General features: G+C 51.6%; 2 protein-coding genes across 8 annotated transcripts in view; one reads left to right on the top strand and one right to left on the bottom strand.

Annotated features, from left to right (window-relative positions):
• RUFY4 (RUN and FYVE domain containing 4) lies at positions 1 to 19640 on the bottom strand. Of its 7 annotated transcripts, none has more exons than XM_033111933.1 (13): positions 19565 to 19640; positions 18974 to 19151; positions 17687 to 17819; positions 17465 to 17568; positions 16081 to 16206; positions 15654 to 15760; positions 15179 to 15322; positions 14636 to 14705; positions 12871 to 13518; positions 12092 to 12198; positions 5672 to 5818; positions 1374 to 1484; positions 1 to 813 (listed from the first exon to the last, which is right to left on the bottom strand). In XM_033111933.1, the coding sequence occupies exons 2-13, from the start codon at positions 18998 to 19000 to the stop codon at positions 711 to 713; spliced, it is 1827 nt and encodes a 608-aa protein (XP_032967824.1). In that variant the 5' UTR covers positions 19001 to 19151; positions 19565 to 19640; the 3' UTR covers positions 1 to 710. The 7 variants fall into 7 exon arrangements, with proteins under 7 accessions (XP_032967824.1, XP_032967820.1, XP_032967827.1 ...); XM_033111929.1 differs by having other exon boundaries at positions 17687 to 17843; XM_033111936.1 differs by having other exon boundaries at positions 17687 to 17778; positions 19565 to 19634.
• A 643-nt stretch (positions 19641 to 20283) lies between these two features.
• Positions 20284 to 22747, top strand: part of TNS1 (tensin 1) — a 224381-nt gene continuing 221917 nt past the window's right edge. Inside the window, exon 1 of the mRNA XM_033111937.1 lies at positions 20284 to 20471. Within this exon, the coding sequence (XP_032967828.1) occupies positions 20316 to 20471 (156 nt within the window). The 5' untranslated portion in view covers positions 20284 to 20315. The remainder of the gene's footprint in view (positions 20472 to 22747) is intronic.

Consider the following 22747-nt stretch of genomic DNA (forward strand, 5'->3'; position numbering starts at 1 on the left):
CCATTTATGTAACACTCTAGAAAATGCAAACTTGTCTCTAATGACAGAAAGCAGGCAAGTCATTGCCTGGGGATGAGGACAGGGGAGGGGGAGGGAGAGATTACAAAGGGCACGAGGACACTCTGGGGCTGATGGATGGGTTTGTTCATTATTTGGAATATGGTGATAGTTTCATGGATGTAAATTAAAGTCAAAACTCATCACATTGTACAATTTATGTGAATTGTATTATGTGTTAATAGTACCTTGAGAAAGCTGTTGAAAAACAACAAAAACTGACCCTGAAACAGACTCCAGGCAGGAAGCACCTGAGGATGCTGCTATCTGTGCAGTGTCTTGAAGTGGGGGCTGGGTGAGGAGGGAGTATGGAGGAGAAATGTCAGGACCGCTGGACCTTATTTTGGGTCAAGGACTTTTTGAGCCTGAAGGGACTTTAGAGTGGATGGCACCCGACTCCCTCATGTTACAGAAACAGACTGAGGAGCTGAGGGCTTTGCCAAAGCCGACCAGCTCTTCAGTTGTACATGAAGGCTCACACCTGTCTCCTGACTGCCAGCCTAGGTCCGTGGACTCTCCACACCACAGTCTGGCCATACAAGTGCTGTCCACCTTAAGTCACCGAGTTCTCGAAGGTAGGACTGGTCAGACCAGAGGTCTGGGAAGGGCCGAGGGAAGGGTGGGGTGGGCTAGCCAGTCTTGGTGGGACTTGGTCAGATGCACTGGGCTTCTCTTTTCTGGGCACAGAGTGGGCAGCAGCGCTCTCGCTTCTTATAATCCACAGAGCAGGCATGGCAGACCAAGCCTCCACAGAGCCTGGAGCAGAGGTTGAAAGAGTGGGGAGTGCACATGGGTGTGTACAGGACAGAGGGTCATGGGGTTCGAACTTCTACTCCATTTGTCTGTTTCTCATCTCCCAGCAGAATGGCTCTGGGTCTGTCTCAGGAGGCCTCACTTTCCTAAAGGTTGTCCCGATGCCCCACCCCTCCAGGCTCCTTAAGTCCAAATGGCAGGTTCTCCTGATGGCCCACTTTCCTCTCTCCTACTGCTTGTCCTGCCACCATGTTCTCAGAGGAAGATGAGGGGAGCATCTTCCTCTGTACAGGAAATCTCTTCCCAGATGAGAAGCCCATGAATCAGTTTATTCTAAAAAGGGTTACACCATCCCATCTTCAGACACCAGTCCTGTCTGATCACTCTTCACTGCTCTTATTCATGTCTCTGCTAAGCGCTGGGTAACATGAGTGGCCAGCTTTAAGTGGCCTTTCATAAATGCCCAGTTTCTGTGTCCCTCCCTTCCCTGGAGTGAGCAGAGGGCTATGGGCTGGTGGAAACTGGGTTGTCCCAGAGGAAGGATTCTGTGTCCTACCAATTACCTGCATGGGTAACGCCGAGACAGCCGGCCAAAGAGCTTGTTACAGCTGACACAGCATCCAGGGGCCACGGAAGAGAGATGCTGGACCTTCTGCCACAGGTTATCCTTCTCTCTAATGGGAGCATGGAGGTGGAGACACACACACACACACACACACACACACACACACACACACAGACACACAGAAGGTGTGTGTGGGGGAGAGAGAGAGAGCATGATGGAGAAAGAGAGAAATGAAGAGACAGTGAGAGAGACACACACACATAAGAGAGTTCAGTGAGTGTCCAGTTTTTCTGAGAAGATGGATGGTGACACCCAGGTCCCACTTGCCCAGCATAATCTTGACCTACTATTTAAGAACATGCTCATCTCTTACCTACTCTAAGGAGCGCTCCCTGATGGGAGAGGCCCCCTGGGTTTTTTTGCTCCAGACGCCTATTACAATGCGTATTATCTCTCATTTGGCACTCAGCACAAACTGCCTTGGAGTTATGTATGTTTATGCCCCTACACAACTATCTTCACTGTGTTTTTTAAAGGATGTTTAGGGAGGTGGGTTGTTTTAAATTGTTATCAAAATGATACATACCCATGATTTAAAAACCGAACAGTATAGAAGGACCTATATCAGAAGGCAATAGACACCCTTCCCACTCCTTCCTTCCCGTTCTCAGTGGCAAATCACTTCTTACGTGTTTTAGCTTTTTCTCCTGAGAGTACTTCTATATTTAAGTAACACGCTCATATTCTCTCCTTGATTTATCAATAGAGAACATCGTCTATGGAGCTCCTTGCCTTGATGTCAAAGGAGTTATGTCATTTATGACCATTTCCACAAGGTCCTTTTCCCTCCTCCTGATGTAGTTTTATCCCTATTTTTGGTTCCTCTATTGGTAACTACTGGACTTTTACAGAATATATTCACACATTTATTTCTCATTCATTCTATTAACTACAGGTAGAGTCTTATGTCTGCCATTCTGTAACATGATGACGCCAGCCTCCCTTCTCTTCACCTCTTCTCCTTCCCCTACCTCCTACCTTGTCATAGATTCCTGCAGCGCCCAATAGGGTAGCCACTAGCCATATGCGGCCATTTCAATGTGTACGTAACTTAATTAAAGTTAAATAAAGTGAAAACTTCCGTCCCTCAGTTGCACCAGTCACATTTGAAGTACTCAATTGCTACATCTGACAAGTAGCTACCATACTGGACAGGACAAATATAGAACATTTCCATCTTCACAGAAAATTCTATTGGACTGTGTTATGTACTTAGTGTTATTCAGGTGGTAGCACTGATGTTTGTTCATTAATTGTAATTGTTTTCTGTGCTTGGCCTTTAGGTTGATTCTAACATTGAAAAAAATCAATGAATAGTATTTACATTATTAGACAATATATAAGCATATTGCTTCAAGCAGAACTGTGTTTCCCTTCTTGGAAATTTTTTGTTTTTCTAAGACGGTCTAATGGCCTTCCTTTGTTCCTTGCATGACTTAACTTTAACATAGCCTGCTTACCCCCCCACCCCAATTCTTCATCATATCAGGTGTTTTATCGATTCTCTTTCTCCCCAGAGATGTTCCTCCTGAGCCCTCAATACTTCTGTTACAGCCTGAACTCATTGCTTCCTGACCTTGCCCCCCACTTGGCATCCTGGGAATTCCCACGTCTTCCTTGGGCTAGAGCTACTGTTTCCTGAATTCCACATCTTCTCCTTTTTTTGGCTTAACTTCCTTGTTTTTCTGAGACACATCCTTAATTAACTTCTTAAGAAAGGCTGTGTGGGAGGTAAATTTTCTGTAACCTGTCCGTCTGAAAAAAATGTCTTTCCTCCATCACCTTCCCCACTTGCTTCATAGTTTGGCTGGCCATAGAATTCTAGGGCAAAACTCAGCTTTCCCCAGAACTTGAAAGTATTACATCATTGATTCTTAGCATTTGTTGGGTTCTACTTCTTTTGTAAGTGACCATTTAGGATAGTTTCCTTGTTCTAGAAATTTCACAATGATGTATCCAGATGTAAGGTTTTTCCCCTTTTCACTTATTGTGCTGGTCATTCACTGAAATCTAAAAATCTGAAGATCTGTGTCCATCAGAGCTGGGATAGTTTCTCATATTTTTATCTGATAATCTTTTCCATTTTATTCTGTCCTTTTTTGGAATTCCTGTCAGTTGAAGAAGATACTGGGACTCCTGGATTGATTCTTTATGTCTCTAATTATGCCTTCCATCTCTCTGTGCTTTTTATTCTACTTTCTGAGAGATTACTTCATCATTCTTTACCAATCCTAGTTAATTTAAAATTTTTTCAGCGATATTTTTAATTTCCAAGAATGTTTATCTTTCGACAGTTGCTTTTTACAACATCTTGTTTCATGGGAGATGGAGCTTCCTTTCTTTTTTTTATCTTTGTCTCTCCCCTTCACGTTCTAGACTCTCCTCAAATGTGTGGGGATCCTTGGTGGCCATTTCGTGTTTAAGAAAGAGGTGATAAAAGCTGCTGGAGCTCCAAGTAGCGCACAGGGTGTTTGACTCGTGGCTTCCCTTTAAGAGTGATTAGGCAGGGAGCTAGCTATCTGCCACACCAGACTCTCAAATGCTGGGATGCACTGCTCTTTTATTTGGAACATCTATATATCTCTACATAAGGACCTTTTAATTCTTTGCCTGGGAGATAAGCCCCTCACTGTTGGATGTTCTGCAGTGGGGGAGGCAAGCAGAAAGCTGGGGGTGTACACTGTACTTTCTACTGACTTTATCAGTTGATTGTCGTGATTTCTGCTCCTAATCTCACATTTGCCATCTTTGTTCCTGGCATCTCTGAGCCCTGAAGTTCTAACTCGGGCTCAATCCAGTATCCACTTCTCTATCCATTTTCTGGTTTCTGCAAATTAGCTGATACCTCTCATCTGTGGTTGGCTCCTCCACCTTTCTCTCTGTTGTAAGTTTTATTCTTTAAAAATAATTTTAGTCAGATCTCAGAATGGAGAATAAATGATTTGTGGTCAGTCTACCATCTTGATGCAGAAATCAACCTCTGTGGCTTTTTTTTTCTTTCATTTTTTGCGTAGGGCCGTATCTTCCGATATGCTTTGCAAGGGATATTATATTATATAGTTTGAGACCTTGGAATGAATTTCGTCAGCTCTAAGAAAAACACTTGTCTCTCCTGATGAACTGGTATATTTCCTTTGAATGGACAGTGAAATTTAGGCAACTTTCTGTGTTTCCTTTTTTGATCCTGCTGCCACGATGCTCACAGCTAAGTTTTAACCCTAGTCCTAACTCTTCAGGGTATATATTTTTTGTCTTCCATAAAATCTTCTATTTTTCTTTAATAATCATATATATATATTATACATGTTATCTCTCTGTCTCTCTTTCTGTCTCTCTGTCTCTCTCTCTGTCTCTCTCTCTCTCTCTCTCTGTCTCTCTCTCTCCATATATATATATGTATATATATAATTGTTAGCTACCTTAAATTCTTTTGTAAGATATATAGCTAATTTTTTTTATATCTCCCTTCCTCCCAGTTAACAATTTCTTGGAGGAGATCATTCCTTAAATTTTTTGTGTGTTCTTCTCAGGTTGATCTCTCTCTTTTCTCATCTTTAATATCACTTGGATTTTGTGCAAGAGGATTTACTCTTAGATGATCCCACAGCAACCTTCCAATTCTAATGGAACCTGAGTCCAGTGGTCTCTTACTTCTTGAATTGTGTAAAGGATAACACATATCTGTGAATTATGTCCCCACTAAACTGAAGAGCAGAAACCAGGCTTCCCACATCTCCTCCACCCTTCAGTGAGCTTTGTGAGCTCGGCCGGCCTCTGGAACCTAGGACAGCTGGCTCAGGATGGGCCCAGAGACCCCCTGGTCTGGGGAAGTCTACTAGGCAGGCAAGTGTAGTACCTGCGATTACCTCTTGGTTAACCTCCCGCTTCTCCCAGTTCCTTCTCAAGCATGAGCTCCTTTCCCTTCTCTTAAGCTTGGTAGGTATGTGTGTATGTGGGCGTGGGTTGGGTGGGGGCATGCCTTAGAGTCAGAGAGCTTTATGCAATTTATATGCTGTGTGTCCTTGGTGGCCAAGTCAGCCGCTCTGACCCTCAGTTTCCTCGTTTGTCAAATGGGGATAATGGCAGGGGGTGGCTAAAAGAAGAAATAGAGTTAATATGTCCAAAAGGTCCTGGAACCTGCGTGCTAGTTGTTAGTGGAGCAGAATGTTCATTCCCCAGCCTGACATCCCACACCACCCCCCTTCTGCACTCCGGCCCTGTTGTCCCCACCCTTACTGAATCAGCTCCAGCACCCTCCTCTTCATGGCATGGACCAGGTCCCGCTGCCCTCCAAGCTCCTTCTCATACATGGCGTCCCTCCTTTCAGTATCCTGTTGCTTCTGCTCCAGCTCTGCCTGCAGCTGGGCCCTCTCTTCCTGACACCTGGGCACAGAAGGAAGAGAGGAAAAAAGGCTCAGCATTTGACTGAGCTAGGCTGGGTTTCTGCCTGACAAGGGGCCCTTAGGGGAAGCTGATGGTGTCCCCTGAAGCTGAAGTATACACGTACACACGTACACACACACACACACACACACACACACACCCCCCACAAGCTACACACACACACACACACACACACACACAAACATACCACACATGCCCCACACACTACACACACATTCACAACGCAACACATACAACACACACAGCACACTCTACACACACATACCACACTATACATACACACATGCCATACACCAAATACACTCACAATACAGCACATACACCACACACACATTCAAAGCCCATCGTACACACTACATGCCACACACACACTCACAAGACACCATATACACCACACACCCATCAGACACATGCCACACACACAACACACACAACACACCACACACTACATACCACCCAACACATATACCCACACACACATATTATACACATCACACCACATGCACTACCTACCACATATACTGACAAAACACCACACACACCACACGCACTACAGACACTCTCAACACAACACACAACACCCCCACACACACACACACACAACCCCACACACAAAATAGCACTGTGTGCACCGACCCTTATTGGCTGATCCCTCAGTAACTGTTCGGAGAAATGAAAACAGGGCCTAGTCTTGTGTATTCCTTTAGAGGAGACGAACCAACACTTCCATTTGTTTTCTTTCTTTTTCTTTTAAAAAATATTTCCATTTTAGAACATAAATTTCTTGAAAGGCACGCTCACAATCGTGGCAGCTGTCTGGGGGAAGGCGGGTGTCTGGGAACCCAGGCTGGACGGGCTGTGCCCATGAAAACCACTGTGGCGCTTGGGGAAGGCGGGTAAATGGCGGAGGATATGGGCTAATTGTTTGGCTTTAAAATATTTTGAAAAATTATGTTACATTGTCTTTTCAATGACGAAAAAGTAACATTAAGCATATGGCTTTCTTAAATGGCTGTTTCAGTTTTGGCCTTGGAATCTCCTCAGCTCTATTCTTGCCCCTTCTTTTGGTCTTTAGTGGCTGCCTACAAGGCTCCAAGATGTCTACTGGACTGGAAATGAAAAGGTCCCAGCCTCTCACTCCTTCGCTCCGACGGGAGGGTGTTGCGATGGTGATGCCTGTCCCGTGACCTCTGGATGTGTGCGCATGTGCATGCTCAGGATCCTGGCCTTGCGTGTGTTTAGGGGAAGGAAGAAGCTTGTGAGAGGCTTGACAATGAGTTGAATTATTAATTTTTAAAACGCTGCCATGTAGCATGCTGTAGGGAAGAAAACTGGGTGGGCCATGACATCAAACCAACAACAGATAGCCACTGGAATTCCCAAAAGGCCAGCCTTAAGAAAGAGTGTTTTTGTGCTGAGGCATTGGGTCAGGGCCATGTTTTGACTTCTAATGACCGTTCCAGCCTTCATCCTCCTCGTTTCTCAGCTGCTGATTTCATCTTTCTGGACCAGTTTACTTGCCCAGTGATCCCAAGGCCTCTGGTGTGGCCAGTACAGGCCTTAAGGTGATCACTATGCTTTGTGGTGGGAGGAAATATTTATTAAGCACCTACTGTGTGCAACAAATGGAGCAATGCCTATGGCTCCTGGTGGAACTTATAGTGTGTTTGGGGCACTGGTCAAAACAATAAAATGTGGATGGGGGAGGAGGCTTCACACAGTGTGAGGGATATAAATGATAAATGTCTAAGTAGCACTTTGTCTTGTGCACCTGGAACTAATAAAAAAAAAGAATTGAAAAAACCCCTCAATAAAATGTAGCGATAGACCAATAAAATAATTAAGCTCAGTATGTGACAGCGATAAATGAGGAGCTGAGACGGAGACCTGAGAGGGCGCTCAGGAAGGCTTCTTAGACAAGGTGACATTGAAGCAGATCTAAAAGATGAGAAGTCAGCCATGTACAGCCAGAGAAGAGCACATGCCAAGGTCTGCAAGTTGGAAAGAACTTGGCTTATTCGAGGAACTGAAAGAAAGCTAGTGAAGTTAGACTACCATGAATGGCCCGGGTGGGAGAGGCAGGAGATGGGGTGGGAGGCAGGCAGGGCCTGAGCAGTGGCCCCAGGAGAAGTAGACTTCAATCTCAGTGCAAATAAGGAGAAGCCAATGAGGTATTTTAAGTAGGGGGGTGACAGACACTCTTCGTGTAGGAGGGGACACGGAAGGAATTAAAGTCTATGGAGCACCTACTATGTGACAGGCACTTAGCTGAGTGCTTTAATAGTCTCGTTTCATTTAATTTTCACCAATTTATGGGGACAGGAACTATAATGATTTTATAGGAAAGAAAATGGAGCTTCAGGGAGGGAGTAACTCTTGCCCAGGCTCACACAGTTTGATACGTGGAGGGAGCAGAGACCTGGATGCAGGCTTGTACAGCGGTCATCTCTTTTTGCCTTCCCACACTTGCATCCATATTGGGTTCTGACCACCAGTGGTTTGTGGCACCAGTGCTGAGAGGGCAGCAGCTGGGAGCAAGGAATGGATTATCACAGCACCTGGCGTGCCTCAAAGGAGCTCAGTGCTGCCACCCAAGGAGAGCGGGGGTGGGGCTGACTTCTCCCAGTTCCCCATCTGAGGACCTCTTCCATGTGTACCTGTCCTAATCACTTTTGTACTGATGTATTACCCAGAGGGCAGAGGAAACCCATCTGCATGGGAAGAAGGTCTCACAGAGCATCTGAGGTGGAAGGAGGAACTTTAGAGATCCAACCACCTCCTTTTGCAAATCAGGGCCCTCCGGTCAGAGAGGGAAGGCTGTTTTCCCAGAACCCCACAGCCAGAAAGCTGGCAAGTGGGTGTTGGCAGTCTCCAAAGCTCAGTTCCAAGTGTATTTTCCCAGCCGGGGCTGATCTGCTCTGGGCCCTGTGGAATGAATGGTTGCTGTGTCCTACCTATGCATCCAGCCTGGGGCTCTGTACCTCTGCCCTCTCTCAGTCTATTCTCCATAGCACAACCAGAGTGATCTTTTAAAACCTGAGTCAGACCATGGGAGCTCCTGCTTAGACTGCTCTCCCTTTGCTGCAGCCACATGGCAGGCTTGTACTCAAGAGCACTTCTCCTGGGCCTTTGCATCTGTCGGTTCTCTGCCTGGACCACTCTTCCGAGATATCTGCCTGGTTGGGTTTCTGCTCAAATGTCACCTCCTCAGAGAGGGCTTCCCTGATTCTAAATCTAGAAGACTCTCCTGTGTCACTCTCTCTCCCCTTTCCTGGATTGATTTTTTCTCCGGGGCTTATGACTACCTGATACCAATATTTCCATTTGTTGATCTATTGTCTATCTTCCAGGTCTGTGAGAGCAGACATTGCCTGTTCCGTGCACTGCTGTCCACCCCCCCTCCCCTGGCCCCCCATGGCGTAGTAGAGGCACAATAAATATTGTTGACTGACTATGGGCCCCGTGGCACTTCTGTTTGCTGGTGGTGAGATACCTGTCACCAGTTGGATGCCCATGGCCCCTTTTCCCAAGAGCCAGGTGCTAAGCTCCCTGACGCTGGGAGTACACTCTCCCAGCCTTAAGAGCTTGTGACTCACCATCAGCATTTCAGGGACTCCCCAGTAGGCCCCCCGCCCATGCCTCTCTCCTGAACTCCACACCCAACTGCCTGCCCAGTGGCTGCTCTTGAGTGTCTAACAGGTGTCTCAGACTTAACATGCTCAAAACTCAACTCCTGAGCATTTCCCACAAACCTGCTCTGCCACAGCAGAGGGTTAGTGGTGACTCGAGCTTTCCAGGCCGGAAAACTCGGGGTCATTCTTGACTTCTGTCTTTCTCTCAGACCCCATATCCAATTTCTCAGGAAGCCCGAACTCACAGTTGGTCCAGAGGGATCAGCTTCTCTGCACCTCCATGCCTCCAGGGCAGTCTGAGGGACCATCCCCTTCCCCTGCGTGGTGGGGTAGCTACCTCATTGGTCTCCCTGCTTCCACCTTTGCTTCCCCACAGACTAGTTTTACAGAGCAGCGGGCGCGAGCCCTTGAAAACAAAGGTCAGTCCAGGATAGGCACATCTAGAGACAGAAAGCAGACTAGGGGTTTCCTACGCTGGGGAAGTTGGGAGGAAATGGGCAGTAACTGCTAACAGGTACAGGGTTTTTCTCTGGGGTGATGAAATGTTCTAAAATTGATTGTGGTGATCGATGCACAACTTTGTGAATACACTATTAACCATTGAAATGTTTAAAAAAGCAAACATTTTAAACGTTAAAACAAACAGTCACGTCATGTCCCTTCTCTGCTCAGAACTCTCAATGGTTCTCATCTCCTTTTGATGACCTCCTAGGGTCTCCGTGACCTGGTTCCCATTACCCTCTTGACTGTTTTCTACCTCCTCTCCTTCCTTCACTCCACGGGGGACAGAACGGCCTCCCGGATGTTCCTAGAACCTGCCATACCTATTCCCACTCCCCTCAGGGCTTTCTCTTGCTGTCCCCCTCCCCCCCTCTGCCCCCGGAACATTCTTAGACCACGCCTCCAAATGGCTCGTGCCTCGCTCCCTTCAGGTCTTTACTCAAACATCACCTTTTCAGGGGCTTCCCTGACCATGCTACCCTATATAACATCACCCCCTGCCACTTCCTGTTCTCTTTCCCTGCTTTAGTTTTTCTCCTCAGAACTTATCACAATCTGACATTCGATGTATTTTACTTGCTCATCACATTATTGACTGTCCCCCCTACTAGAGTGCACTCTCCACAAGGGTGGGAATCTTGTCTGTTTTGCTCACGAGATGATTTCTGGCACATAGAACAACCCTAGCACAGGGTGGGCTTTCTGAGTATTTGTGGAATGACTGAGCGATGGACAGGATGACAGGTGGCAGGATGGCAATCTGTGAGACGGGGGCCTCCAGGTGCAGGGGGTAGGGTGGGGCTGGGTATCTCCCTGGAGCCTCCCAGCTGCTCCCTCCAGCCTGTCTTGATCCCTAGAGAAAGTCCTTGGGGGTGGGGGTGAGGTCCCTGCATTCACTTCGGGCCTGAATCATGGGAACCTTTGCTGACCACACTGCTGGGGTCAGCTGAGTGTCCAGGGGGAGGAGACCAGGGGGCTTTTAAGGGTTGGTTTCTGGACCCCTGGCCTCTCCCAGCCTGTTAAGCAGACAGTCAGTAGACTGTCCTATGATTCAGTCTGAATCACAGCTAATCAGGCTTTGTTGGGGGTTGGCCTGGTGCCCTCTGGGCCCCGGGGCAGGGGTCAGCCATGTAGGAGAGACAGAGGCAGACAGGCAGACTGAGTTGCACAGACACCAAGGGGCAGAGACACAATGAGACTGAATCAAACCAAAGAAGATCTTGGCATGGTGGAGATATATTAAAAATAAATTATGAAAGAGAAACTGAGGCACTGAGAGACTGGGGAGGAAATGTAGACAAAACAGTGTGCTCTTGAGGTTAAAGTGATGATGGGAAGATGAATATGCTCATGGTGAGAGATGCTGGTGAGAGAGGCTCAGGGGGAGAGACAAAGAGATTGAAATACAGACACTCGAAATATTGGCTGAGGGGTAATGTTTCGACCCACTGGTTTCAGAGTAAGCTGCGAGGGTTTGGATCTCAGCTCTTCTACTGAGATGTTGGGTGAATTGTGTAGCATCTTTGAGCCTTAGTTTCCTCATCTATAAAATGGGGGTTCTTAGAGAACCTATCTAAGGAAGCACCTAGAACAGTGCCAGGGATGTTGTAAGTGCTCAGTAAATAACTATGATTATGATTATCAAGAAAGTGAAAGAGAGATTGTGCAACCAGGAACAGGAAAATGAGAGACAGACAGAGGAGCGGAAGGAAACTGAAAGAGATAGCAGGGCAGGAGTGTGGTGGGACAGGGAGAGTGGACTGCAAACAGAAAGGAGCGGCTCAGAAGAGGCAGCAGAAAGGGGCAAAGATGAGTGTGGGAGGGAAGGGAAGGACAGAAGGCATAGATCTCTCCTGGGAGTTACTGGAGAGGCCAGTGAAGGAGGGGGCTGCAAGGGGGAGGGAAGGGATGGGAAGGGACGGTGGGAGCCCTTGAGAGCAGGAACAATGGCCTGCATGCCTCAGCATCCTCAAGGGGTGCCCTGCTCAGGGCCTGGTGTACAGGAGGTGCTCAGAAGACGCTTGCCGACCTTGAATGCCAGCAGGAGTCAGGGAGCGCTTCCTGTCCCTCCAGCCACCCTACTCTCAGGCCCCTGTGTGCTCATGGTTGCCAAGGTTACCTGTTGAGCTGCTCCTGCAGTGCCTTCAGCTCCCCCTCCTGCTCCTTTAGCAGCTGTTCCTGGTGCTGGGCCTGCTCCTTGGTCTTCTGGAGCTTATGTCTGAGGCTCTGAGGGAGGAAAGGGGAGAAGGAATGGAAAGGAAAGCTGAAGGAGGGCAGAGACCCCAGTCCAGGGACTGACCTGACAAACATTCCCATGAGACTTCAGGCCAGGACCAGGGACAGTGCTGGGATATGTGATGCCTGGCTCTGCCCCTGTATGAGCCTGGATCCACCATTTCTTCTTTTATTGAAGGATAGAAGTTACAAAGCTCACGGACATGAAGACTCTGGCTAGGGAGGAGGCTGAAGAAGGCTTGAAAACAATCCTGGGTGACCTCCAGGAGAAGTATCTACAACAGAACAACTAGGTGGGATCTGCAACAGTAGCACTCAGATATTGGGGAGAACCTGCTAATAGCAAGGGCTATGGAAACTGAGAATGAGTAACTTCCCCGAAGAACTATTGGGAAGGGAACTCAAACTCAAGTGCATACAAGGGCTCAGCAGGTAGTATTGATGAATAAAGTGGGCCTGGTGTGAGGCAATAAGGAGAGGTGGGGACTGTGGTAAACTGAGGAATGCAGAGCTTTCAAAAGATATCCTCAAATAATAATCCTGTGCTGGCTAATAAATATTAATCTGTGAGTTGGAATGGTCCCCAGGATACCAGAAGATGCCTGTCTGTGGGCCAGTTGAGAGAGGGGAGAACAGACAGGTACAGAACTCAACTGCTCTCACCTTGACCGCATCCTGCAGGGCCACCTCTGCTTGCTCCTCCCTCCTGGTCACACCAGTCATTCCTGTTTGCTCTTGTGGCTTCTCTGTGATGGAGCCTTCCTTTGTTCCCAGGCCCTGAAGGACCCGGGGCTCCCCCGGAATGCTGGGCACCTCCCACTCCCGCATGCTCCCTGACATTGCATCCTCTATTGTCTCTCTAGGGCTGGAGACCCACAGCCTCTGGACGTGACCCCACTCTGCTTCCCCTTCGTGACTCCCCTTTGTTTTTCTCTGACCCTCTGCACTCAGCAGAAACCCTCTGTCCTCACCCTCTGTCCCTACCACCTTCCTCTGAGTACACTTGGCTCCCTCCCCCAGACCCTCGACGATGGCTGTTGAATGCTCCAGGCTGATCCCCATCCTTGGGGCTCCCATCTCCTTGTCTTGTTGCAGCTCTTCCCCCTCCGGTTTCCACACGCTCTGGGGGGTCCTGAGGCTCCTGGGATCTTCTCTCATCTTTTCCAAAAAGGGAGGAAGATGCCTGTGTTGCCGTGGCCTGGGGAGTCCAGCCAATCCGTCCTCCCCTGGTGCATCTCGCAGACAGCTGGGTTGGCTGGTGTGCGGCTCCTCCGGTTGGACTCCTTTGGGGTATGCATCTACTGTTGGGATCTGCAGAGAAGTCCCCAAACCCATCACCATCCCTCTCTGTACCAATTCACCGACCTGGTGCATGGGAGAGGCTACAGCCCTGATGCTACACAGGCTTGCTAAATATATGGATTGCTGGGCCCTCCCGCTGGAAATGCGGTTCAGCAGATCTGGGGTAAGGCCCAGGAATCTGAATGTTAACACCTCAAGTCATCTGATCCGAGGCCTCCCGCTTTGATCTGCTCAGGGAGCAGCAGTGTTTCTCAATGTCCTCTCCTCCCTCACCTCTAGCCTTCATCTTTCTCACTCCTTCACTTCTGTCTTCTGCGTGGATCTGGTTTCCCCTAAGTTCTTCCCTTCCCCCTGAACTTGACTTCTTTGTGTTTTCTTGTCTGTAAAATGGGAATAATATCTGTCTTGTCAGGTTGTGGTAAAAGCTTTGGTAGACTGACAGCCAGCTAAGAGTCACCTGTGCCAAGAAGTGTTCCTCTCTGCATGTCTGCATCACTGCACTTTCCATGCCGTGTTGCAACGCGTTCCTTTAGGGTCTGTCTCCCTGAACAGACCTGGAACTCTTTCAGGTCATAGACTGAGTCCTTATAGTATCTGTACTTGGTGCCTGGAAGCTGGTGGGGTGCAAAGTGAGCGCGTGGGATAGTGGTACTGCAAGCTCCTGCTTACTGAGCACGTGGCGGAGCACATGGTCTGTCTCAATGCTTCCTCACAGCCTCCCTGTGGGGCATGACAAGTGACGTGCCCGAGGACAGTGGTTTTTAAGGGATGGAGCCGGGATTTGAACCAGGTGATCTCACTCTTCAATGGCTCCCTGAACTGAACTGAGTTTGCAAATTGTCCAGCAGAGGTTGTTTCCCTGGTCTGTTTCCTACAAGCTTTAGGTCTCCCTCCCCAACACCCCCTGCTCCTCTGAGCCCTGCTGGCTCCTGCAGGTGGCGTCAGCTGTCCCTTTCTCTCCCTGAGATCCCTACCACCTTAGGAATATGGGCCTTCACTTCTGTGGCTACCCAGTCCCCAGGTCCACACTCAGTCCATTCGGGTTAGGGCTTAGTTACTGCTCAACCTGGGGGTCCCAGCAGAGATGGAGAAGAGGCAACTCAGAGAGAAGGTCGGGCAGAAGCACCTCCTTTGGGGAATCTTTGGTCTTTCTGGGTCTTCTTCCTGGGGTCCGCCTGGGATTAGAGCAGTGGGACCTGAAAGTGAAAGGGTCACGGGGACCCCGGGCCTCTCTCCAGCAGTGGTCTTGGTCTTCAGACGCAGGATATCCCGTCTTTCCAACCACCTCTTCATCCTATCTCCTTTGCCACCTTCCCGCCCTCCCACTCTCACTCATTCATCCCCACCTCCATCCATCCATACATCCCACCTTCCTTTCATCCATCCATTCCATCCCAACGTCCCACCATCCATTAGTCCTTCCAACCCTCAACCCCAGCCACCCAACAACTCTTTCGTGAATATGTATTCTATGCAGCATCATGGGATATCAGGAGGTTACGCTGGGAAAACAGAAGGCTAAGGAGGTGAGAATCAGGGGCTCACAGAGCAAGAAAGGTGGCAGAAATGGATGGGGCTGGAGGCTGAGAGCTTGGGGCTGGCTTGGGATGGGTGGCGGCCCTGACAGCAGGAGTGAGAAGAGGCTTCTCTCCACGCTGCACCCACTCACTCTGAGAACATGGGCCAGGCCCCATCCAGGTCCGGCCTCTGCAGGTCCAAGTCGAAGGCTACCCCATTGAGAGCATAGAGAGAGTCCAGGATGTCTTCCCGGAGTTCGGGGCACACCAGAGGGCTCCGTGGGCCATACCATTCCCTGTGTGGACAGATCAGCACCCTTGGCCTTTGGCCCTGCTGCTGTCGCCATTCCTGACCTCAGAGAATCCACCTCCACGGACACCATAATGGGACGGTTCCCCAGGCAAGGTCGTGGCCTGTGGAGAGCAGGAGGCCTACGCATCGCGATGGCACCAGGACTGGGGTTCTAACTTCCCTTCTGCCCTTTCTTCCTTGACTTTCCCTTCATGACTCTCATTTTAGTCGCCCTTGATGTTAAACCATCCTTCTGGGGGTAAAAGAGGGATCTTTCACGAAGAAGGGATAGTAGGCTCCAATGGTGTGAGTAGGAGCATGTCCAGCAGCCTCACCTGGTGAGCGCGGGGTTCAGGAGGCAGAGCTGTAGGTACTCGGCCAGCTGTCCGTGGGCTAGGCAGAAGCGGATGAAGGCTCGGCCTTTTCCCAGAGGGGTCTTCAACTGCAGAGTGCACAGGCGGCAAAGTTGGGGGTGTTAGAACAGAGGAAACTCAGCCAGCCCAGAGAGAGAGATAATGGGAACCGCTGGTAGATGACAAGGGGTGTCATGGGACTTGGGGCTACGGGAGGAAAGGGGGTGGCTGGAGGGGTGCTGAGGACAGGGCTAATGGGAGATGAGGACCTGGCAAGAGGGTCTATGGTCAGTGGAGCTGGGATGGGTGAGAAAGGGGCCTCGGGCAGGCCTGTGTCTCCCAGCTCCGAAGCCATCCCTGTCAAAGGCCTGGTGACAGGGCCCGATTGTGCTGAGACCAGCCTGGGTACCTTGCCCTGCGAGTGGACGAAGCGAGCTGGCTCTGTGTTCCCCCGCTGCCGCCACAGGGCAGAGCAGAGGAAGTCCCAGTAATCCTTCCGAGACCCCAGGAAGCTCTTCTGTTCTTTCTGGTCAAACTGGGAACAAGAAAAGGGAAAGAAAGCGTAGAAATGCTTCCGCCTAGTACACACCCAGTGTTCCAGCAAGCTGAGTGGACATGTGGTAAAGGGGAAAGGGCTGGTGCAGACGGACCTGGCTGCAGGGCCTAGCTCTGCGCTTACTGGCTGTGTGACCAGGAGCACCTGCTTGGCCTCTCTGAGACTTCAGTGATCTCATTCATTCCAGAAATACTTACTGAGAATTTACTTCCTATGTGCCAGGTCCATTTCTAAGTCCTGGGGCTATAGCAATGAACAAACTGACCTTAGGGCTTACATCTTGGTAGGGCTGACAGGCAATGAACAAACTGAGTACGTAAAACATATACTACGTGAGATAGTGCTGACTGCTAAGGAGAAAAATAAACTAGAGAAAGGGAATAGAAAGTATGGTGTGTGCACACATGTGTGATGTGTGTGTGTAGTGTGTATATGTGGGGTATGTGTGATGTGTGTGTGTTAACAATTTAGATTAGGGTGGCTAGAGAAGGCCTCGCTGAGGAGGTACTATGCAAGTCTGGGTGTGAAGGAAATGAGAAAGTCTACTATTCAAATATCTGGCGGATGAACATTCCAGGCAGAGAGGAGAACAAGTGCAAAGCCCCTGTGTGGGCTTTCCTGATGAGCCTCCTGGAGGCCAGCGTGGCGGGGGGCAGCAGGTGGAGGGCAGACTGGCAGGAGACTCACATGTGCACACCACATACACATTCCACGCACACATAAACCTCACACCCACACACGGACACACACACAATCAGAGAAGTAGGAAGGATGTGTTTATGTATGTGGGGTGTGGGCAGGTCATCAAACACCTCAGGGGGTTAGAATGAGAATTAAATGAGGTGGGCACATAAAGGCTTAGCCTGGCACATAGTAAGTGCTCAGTAAAAGCTGATCAGGGCTCTCACCAGCAGCAAGGAGGGCCAGCCCTCGGACATCTGTGCCTCTGGAACATTAGTCTTCCGAGCAGGGTGGCTGCCTCCAGCCCCTCCCCCCACGTCAGCCTTGCCCCCCCCCCATCACCTCCCAGGCTACCATGGCAGCCTCCACGAGTGAGGTTAGATGGCAGGGAGGACTTGCGGATGGCGGGGCCTGAGGCAGTGCATGGTAGCAAAGGGAGGTCATGGCTTTTCCCTCAGTATCTGGAAAAGCCCTCCTGGTTATCTGGGCCTGGAGAGAGGGGAGGGGAGAGAGGGGACAGGAGAGGCGGGGAAGGGAGAGGCGGGGAGGGCCCCACTTGTAGCAGCAGTTCCAGGCAGCCACAGAGTCTGTGCAGCTCGGCGCTGGCATCTGTCACCGACTGCCCGCCCCTGTAGCCCTGGAGGATGGCAGAGACAGCAGCTGTGGGGAAGATGGTGGACATCAGACATCAGGGAGTGAGGGCTCTGAGGAAGAGGCTCCCAAGACCCCTCACTTCTCCCCCAGTTCAGTCCCATAAAATCTCTGCGGGCACACTCACTTTTCACGTCCCTGGTGACCTTGAGGGCAGCCCTCTCCTCTGCCATGAGTATTTGAAAATGATGTGATTTCTTGTGGCTCTGGGAGGTCAGCCTAAGAGAAGGAGCCTGTGGGTTCAGCTGCCCAATTCTTTCCTGATGCGAAGGAAGAGTCAGAGCCTAGAGAAAGTATGCAATGTCTCTAGGGTCACAGTGAGCTAACTGGTGGGAAAAAAAGCCCAGCTCTTCCTTGCAGGCCAGTGTGGGAAGATGATGCTGTGGCCCCCACTTATGGAGCCGTCTCTGGGTGCCTGGCATCTTTGTCTCATTCAGTCCCCACAATATCCTTAGGAGATTATTAACTCCCTTTTATACAAGGTGGAAAAGGGGCTCAGAGAGGGTAAGTCTCTTATCCAACGTCACAAAGCTCTAAGTTCTGAAACTAGAATTTGAACTCAGGTCTGTGTGCCCACAGGGCCTGCGCTCTTGGCCCTGACTTGGCGTGAGTGGCCCTGTTAGTGCTCATGCCATGTGGACACTGGGCTGAGGGAACGTCCCCCTCTTCCCCACGGGGAGCCTTGCCAGAGCAGTCATCATCCTTGAGACACACATTCTCATCCTTTCCAGGGCCTCAGCTGAGTGGAAAATGAGCGTCCTTTGGGGAGAGGGAGGCAGAAGTAAGGCAGGCCCTGGAGCTGGGACTGAGCGCAAATGCTGGTGTGTGTGGGGAACAGGGCACCTGGTTTGAGTCCTGCCATTCTCTGCCGGTTGATTCTCAGCTTGCTCTCCCTGCAATGGGTCCTGGGGCTCAGAGGAATATTGTGATTCCCTGAGGGCCAGTGGGCTTATTCTGAGATCCTCGAGTGAAGACCGGGTTTGGGGTGAGAAACCTACGTGTCCTGCCTCCCAGGCTGTGGTTTTGGGAGTAGGTAGGAATGAAGAAGCCGTGGGGCACAGTGGAGGGGACAGGAGTGGGAAATGAGGGTAAGTAAGGGAAGGTGGGTGGGGCACGGCGTTCAGGGAACACTGAACTGGGACTCAAGGGGCCTGGGTCTCCATCCTGGTCCTGTAACTCACCGTGTGACCTTGGGCACATCATTCACCTTTCCGGGACTTCAGTTTCCCCATATGTAGATGAAGCGTTTAGGGTCTCTGAAGTCCCTTCCAGCCCAGACTGTCTAAGAAATCCATGAATACCTGTATGCATCTCCGCCTGTCCCTCATATCCATCCAAATTCCTTGGCCCCTTGCTCCTGGCATCACTTCCCTTCTCCAGCCTCCCCCAGACCCTGGAGTCTTCCTCTACTCACCTGGAAAGACCTGGCTGGTTGGGGCATGGAAAGCGGGCACTGCAGCCTGAGAGTCCACCACTTGTGACTATGAGCTCTGCACAGCCTTCCCAGAGTTTGCCGCCTGGAAGGTGACTCAGGCGGGCCCAGCCCAGCACCCTGCAGGGGAAGCCCTGCTCAGAGGGGAAGGAACAGAAGCCTGCAGGGGAGGAGTGGCAGAGGGAGGGTCAAGGGCACCAGGGCAGAATGGATGAGATGGGGTAGATTCACCTGTTGGCCAAATAAGGCCTCACGGCTTCACGTGGGCAGGAAGCAGATAGCGGCAATCTCTGCTGTGAAGGTTTCCTTCCCTTCTCATCACAGCCACTTGCTCTTGTCTTTCTTTCTTATTGCCACCAGGTGGCACAAAGAGGCTGGGATGCTGCCCCATCTGATACTCTGCCAGTTTTTACTGTCACTTGGTTAGTGTGTGATGAAGGTGGGGAGGGGAGGACACGGGTCCCCTCACGGGTCCCCTCACGGGTCTCCCTCCTCCTCCCTACCTCAGGCTTCTGTGGGTAGACTACCCCATGAGGGCTGGTCACCAGTGCCATCCTCATCCCTGACGCTCACCCCAAAAAGGAGGGAAGTGACCACTGCTGTATCCAGGAGCCCGGCAGGTGCGTTGCTCAGGTGGGCTGTGGCCCTTCCACCCTGGCTGTGCTCTGCCTCCTTGAGGCTGGGGACTTTCCATCACCTGCTTCTCGTTTATTCTAGGCTAGGGAGCCCCACGGGCTAGTCCCGGGGGCAGAGAACAGAGGAGCAGTTACCCCAAAGGACTACAGTTTTCACAAACTCTAGGAAGTGCCTGTGAAGGAACCCTGGCACGCGCCCGGCTCTGCCCTCCCGCGCGACTCCCAGCCTGTCTCCCTCTCCGGGACTTGGTCTCCCCGGTGCAGAGACTCCATCCCTCGTCTCTGTCCCCCGCGTCCCAGTCTCCCCGTCTCTCCCTCATTATCTCCCCTTATCTGCTTCCTGTCTCTTCCCTCGCTCCGTCGGTCTCTTTTTCGCTCTCCCAGACTCAGCCAGTCCGCCGCCCCGGTCCCCGGGACCCCACTGCCACCCCTCCCCGCGCCCCCCGCCCTCGGGTCTCCCGCTGTCACTGGCTGCGTCAGGGCGCCCTTGTCACCGCCCCTTGCCGGGCCCTCACTCCCCCCTGCTTCCTGGCAGTGCCGCCAGAGAAGGCTCCGGGAGGGGACAGGCTGGGGGCATTGCCACCCCCCTCCAGACGTCCCAGGCGTCCTGGGCTGGGGGCGGGCCAGCTCTCGGGGCGCCCGCGTCCCCGCCCCTCGCCCCGGTCCCGGCCCGCCGGGCGCCCGGCCGGATGGGCTGCACGGTGAGCTTGGTGTGTTGCGAGGCGCTGGAACCCGGGCCCCCCTGCAGTCCCCAGCCCCCCGGGAGTCCCCCGTCCCCGGCGTGGGCCCAGGGCTGGGAACCCGGGGCTTCAGCCCGCGCCGAAAGCAAGCGGCTCCTGCTTCAGGTAGGGCGCTGCGGGAATGGGTGTGGGGAGAGGGTGGCAGGCAGAGCCCAGCTCACCTGAGACAGGTAAGGAGCCACTCCAGGAAAGTACCCGTCAGTGATTGGGAGGTGGGCAGCAAGGGCAGGCTGCCCCAGGGGGGCGGGTTGAACCAGGACCAGGTGAAGGCACAGAGTTAGGCTGAGAGGTCTCACCCGCCTCTCCTGTGCTGTGGGGAGGAGACCGATATAGGACCTGACCCTTAAATGGGCGAATAGTTCAGGTGAGGTTTAGGAGCCACCCAAGAGGGGCAGAACTGGGAGTGCTGGGAAAGGCAGTGAAAGTGTTAATTTCTCCTGAGCTGGTTCAGGAGTTTCCTGTGTGCTCCTCCCAGAGCTGTGGCTGTTGTGTCCCTGACTAGGGCTCTGTAGCCAGGAGGCAGGGGGCCTTCTGAGGCGGGGGACCCCACCAGAGCAAGGACTGACCTGAGAATGGTGGGGGCAGTTGGATTCTCGCTCCCGCATTCTCTGTTCTGGGTAAGTCTTGGAGCCTTGCAAGTGGGAAACTGACCTAGGGGGGTGGAGAAAGGCCGGTGCTGGGAGGCAGGTGTTTGTTCTGGGTGAGGTGTCTGTCCAGGAAGCACCAGGCCTGGTACAGATATGGGCACTGGATTTCTCCCAGGAGGAGGGAAGGGAGATATTTGAGGTCACAAGGGGCTGTATAACCTTGTTCTAGGCTCCCAGCATAATCCCAGCCTACTTCCCTGGTTGGGGGCTATGAAAGCTGCAGCCTGCTAAGATTTGTTTGCTGTGTGGGGTATGGATTATGCTGGTGTCTTGTATCTCTCCATCAGGGCACACAGTGTTAGGGAGACTCAAAATGTACCTGTGGCCCCATCCCTGACCATTTCTCCCTCTCCACTGGGGGCTGCCAGTGAATTCAAGTGTGTAAGTGTGTGTGTGTGTATGTGTGAGTGTTTGTGTGAGTGTGTGTGTGTGTGTGTGTGTTTGTCCGAAGTGATCCCTCTGCCCCACATGACTGAATGTCCCTCAGGGCATGAATTACGGCATATTCTTGGGTGTACTCCACAGTGCCAGGCATAGGGCTGTACTTACTATAGACGAAACTCTTCGTCCTTCCTAAGTTCTAGCCCAGGTCATCACCACGGTGACAGACCATGGCAAGGGCCAAGCTTGGGGCCTGGGGCCTACTTGTTGACTGAGCCCTTGCAGTGGCTGGTGGCCCAGACGGGACTCTGACGAAGCCCTGAGCCTCGCTTAGGGCTCTGGGTGGGAGCGCGGAGGCTGGGTGGGGTGAGGCCTGGGCGTGTTGGTTGGTCCTCCAGATTGCTGCTTTGCAGTCCTGGCAAAGGGGCAGAGAGTCCAGAGCAGGAAGGTGGCATGGTAGAACCCCCCAGACCTATGGCCGCTCCAGAAGTTATCTGGTTTCTTCTCTTGCTTTCAAGCCTCATGAATTGTCCTCAGAGGTCTCAGGGAGAGTTCACAGTTTCCTCCCTTCGCTGTCTCTCAGACCCTTCTTGACTTGACTTTGTCTGTTGGAGGGTCTCCTGGATTTCCTGTCTCCCTACCTTCTCCACTCCCCAGGCAGCCAACTGTGGGGTAGGTGCCACGTGGGTCACCTGAGGGCCACGGTGTCAGCTGAGATGGAGGAAGGAGTGAATCACTGAAGGTGGGTGATCAAGGAGAGAGGAGAAGGAGGGGGAAGGGACAGGGCGTGGGTGTGTGACAGCCACAGGGATAGGGATGGGGACGACTGTCTGTCTGCATTCGGATGAGCTGGTTTCTAAGAGGCCTCTGGAGAGAGCCTGGCGCTCACCCATGACTCACTCCCTGCTTTTTCTGCAGGACGACACTCAGTGCCAGCCCCAGCCTGTGCCCACTGTGCCCTGGCTCTGGCTCCAGCGGGGGTGCTGTTGGCTGCTCTCTCCCTTGCCAGGCTCCCCGTTCGTCTTGCAAGTCTCAGGAGACGTTAGTGACCCAGGAAAGAGTAACCAGGCTGTCTATCACCTCGCTAGAGGAGGCATTTTATCAAGTTCTTGTGGTGGATAAACATCTCTTGGGCTGTCAGCCCCCCTCAGGAATCAGGGCTTAGAAGCTACTCCGGCATCTGGGCTCCCAGCCAGGGCACGCCCACTGACAGTCCTGCCATGGACAGGCCACCATTCCTGCCACAGACTGTTCCCCTCCTCCCCCTATCCCATCCCTATTCCGCAGGCCAAGCTCCTCTCCTTGGGTCACAGGCTGTGCTCATATCACCTGTTCCCACCCCCAACCTATCTC

Source organism: Rhinolophus ferrumequinum, chromosome 8 (genome assembly GCF_004115265.2).
Source record: "Rhinolophus ferrumequinum isolate MPI-CBG mRhiFer1 chromosome 8, mRhiFer1_v1.p, whole genome shotgun sequence".
NCBI lineage: Eukaryota > Metazoa > Chordata > Mammalia > Chiroptera > Rhinolophidae > Rhinolophus > Rhinolophus ferrumequinum.

Coding starts and splice junctions, on each gene's coding strand:
- RUFY4 (XM_033111929.1), bottom strand. CDS start 19,000: ATGCCCCAACCAGCCAGGTCTTTCCAG. Junction 15,761..16,080: donor TCGTCCACTCGCAGGGCAAG/GTACCCAGGCTG, acceptor TGCACTCTGCAG/TTGAAGACCCCTCTGGGAAA. Junction 12,199..12,870: donor CCCTGCAGGATGCGGTCAAG/GTGAGAGCAGTT, acceptor TTCCTCCCTCAG/AGCCTCAGACATAAGCTCCA.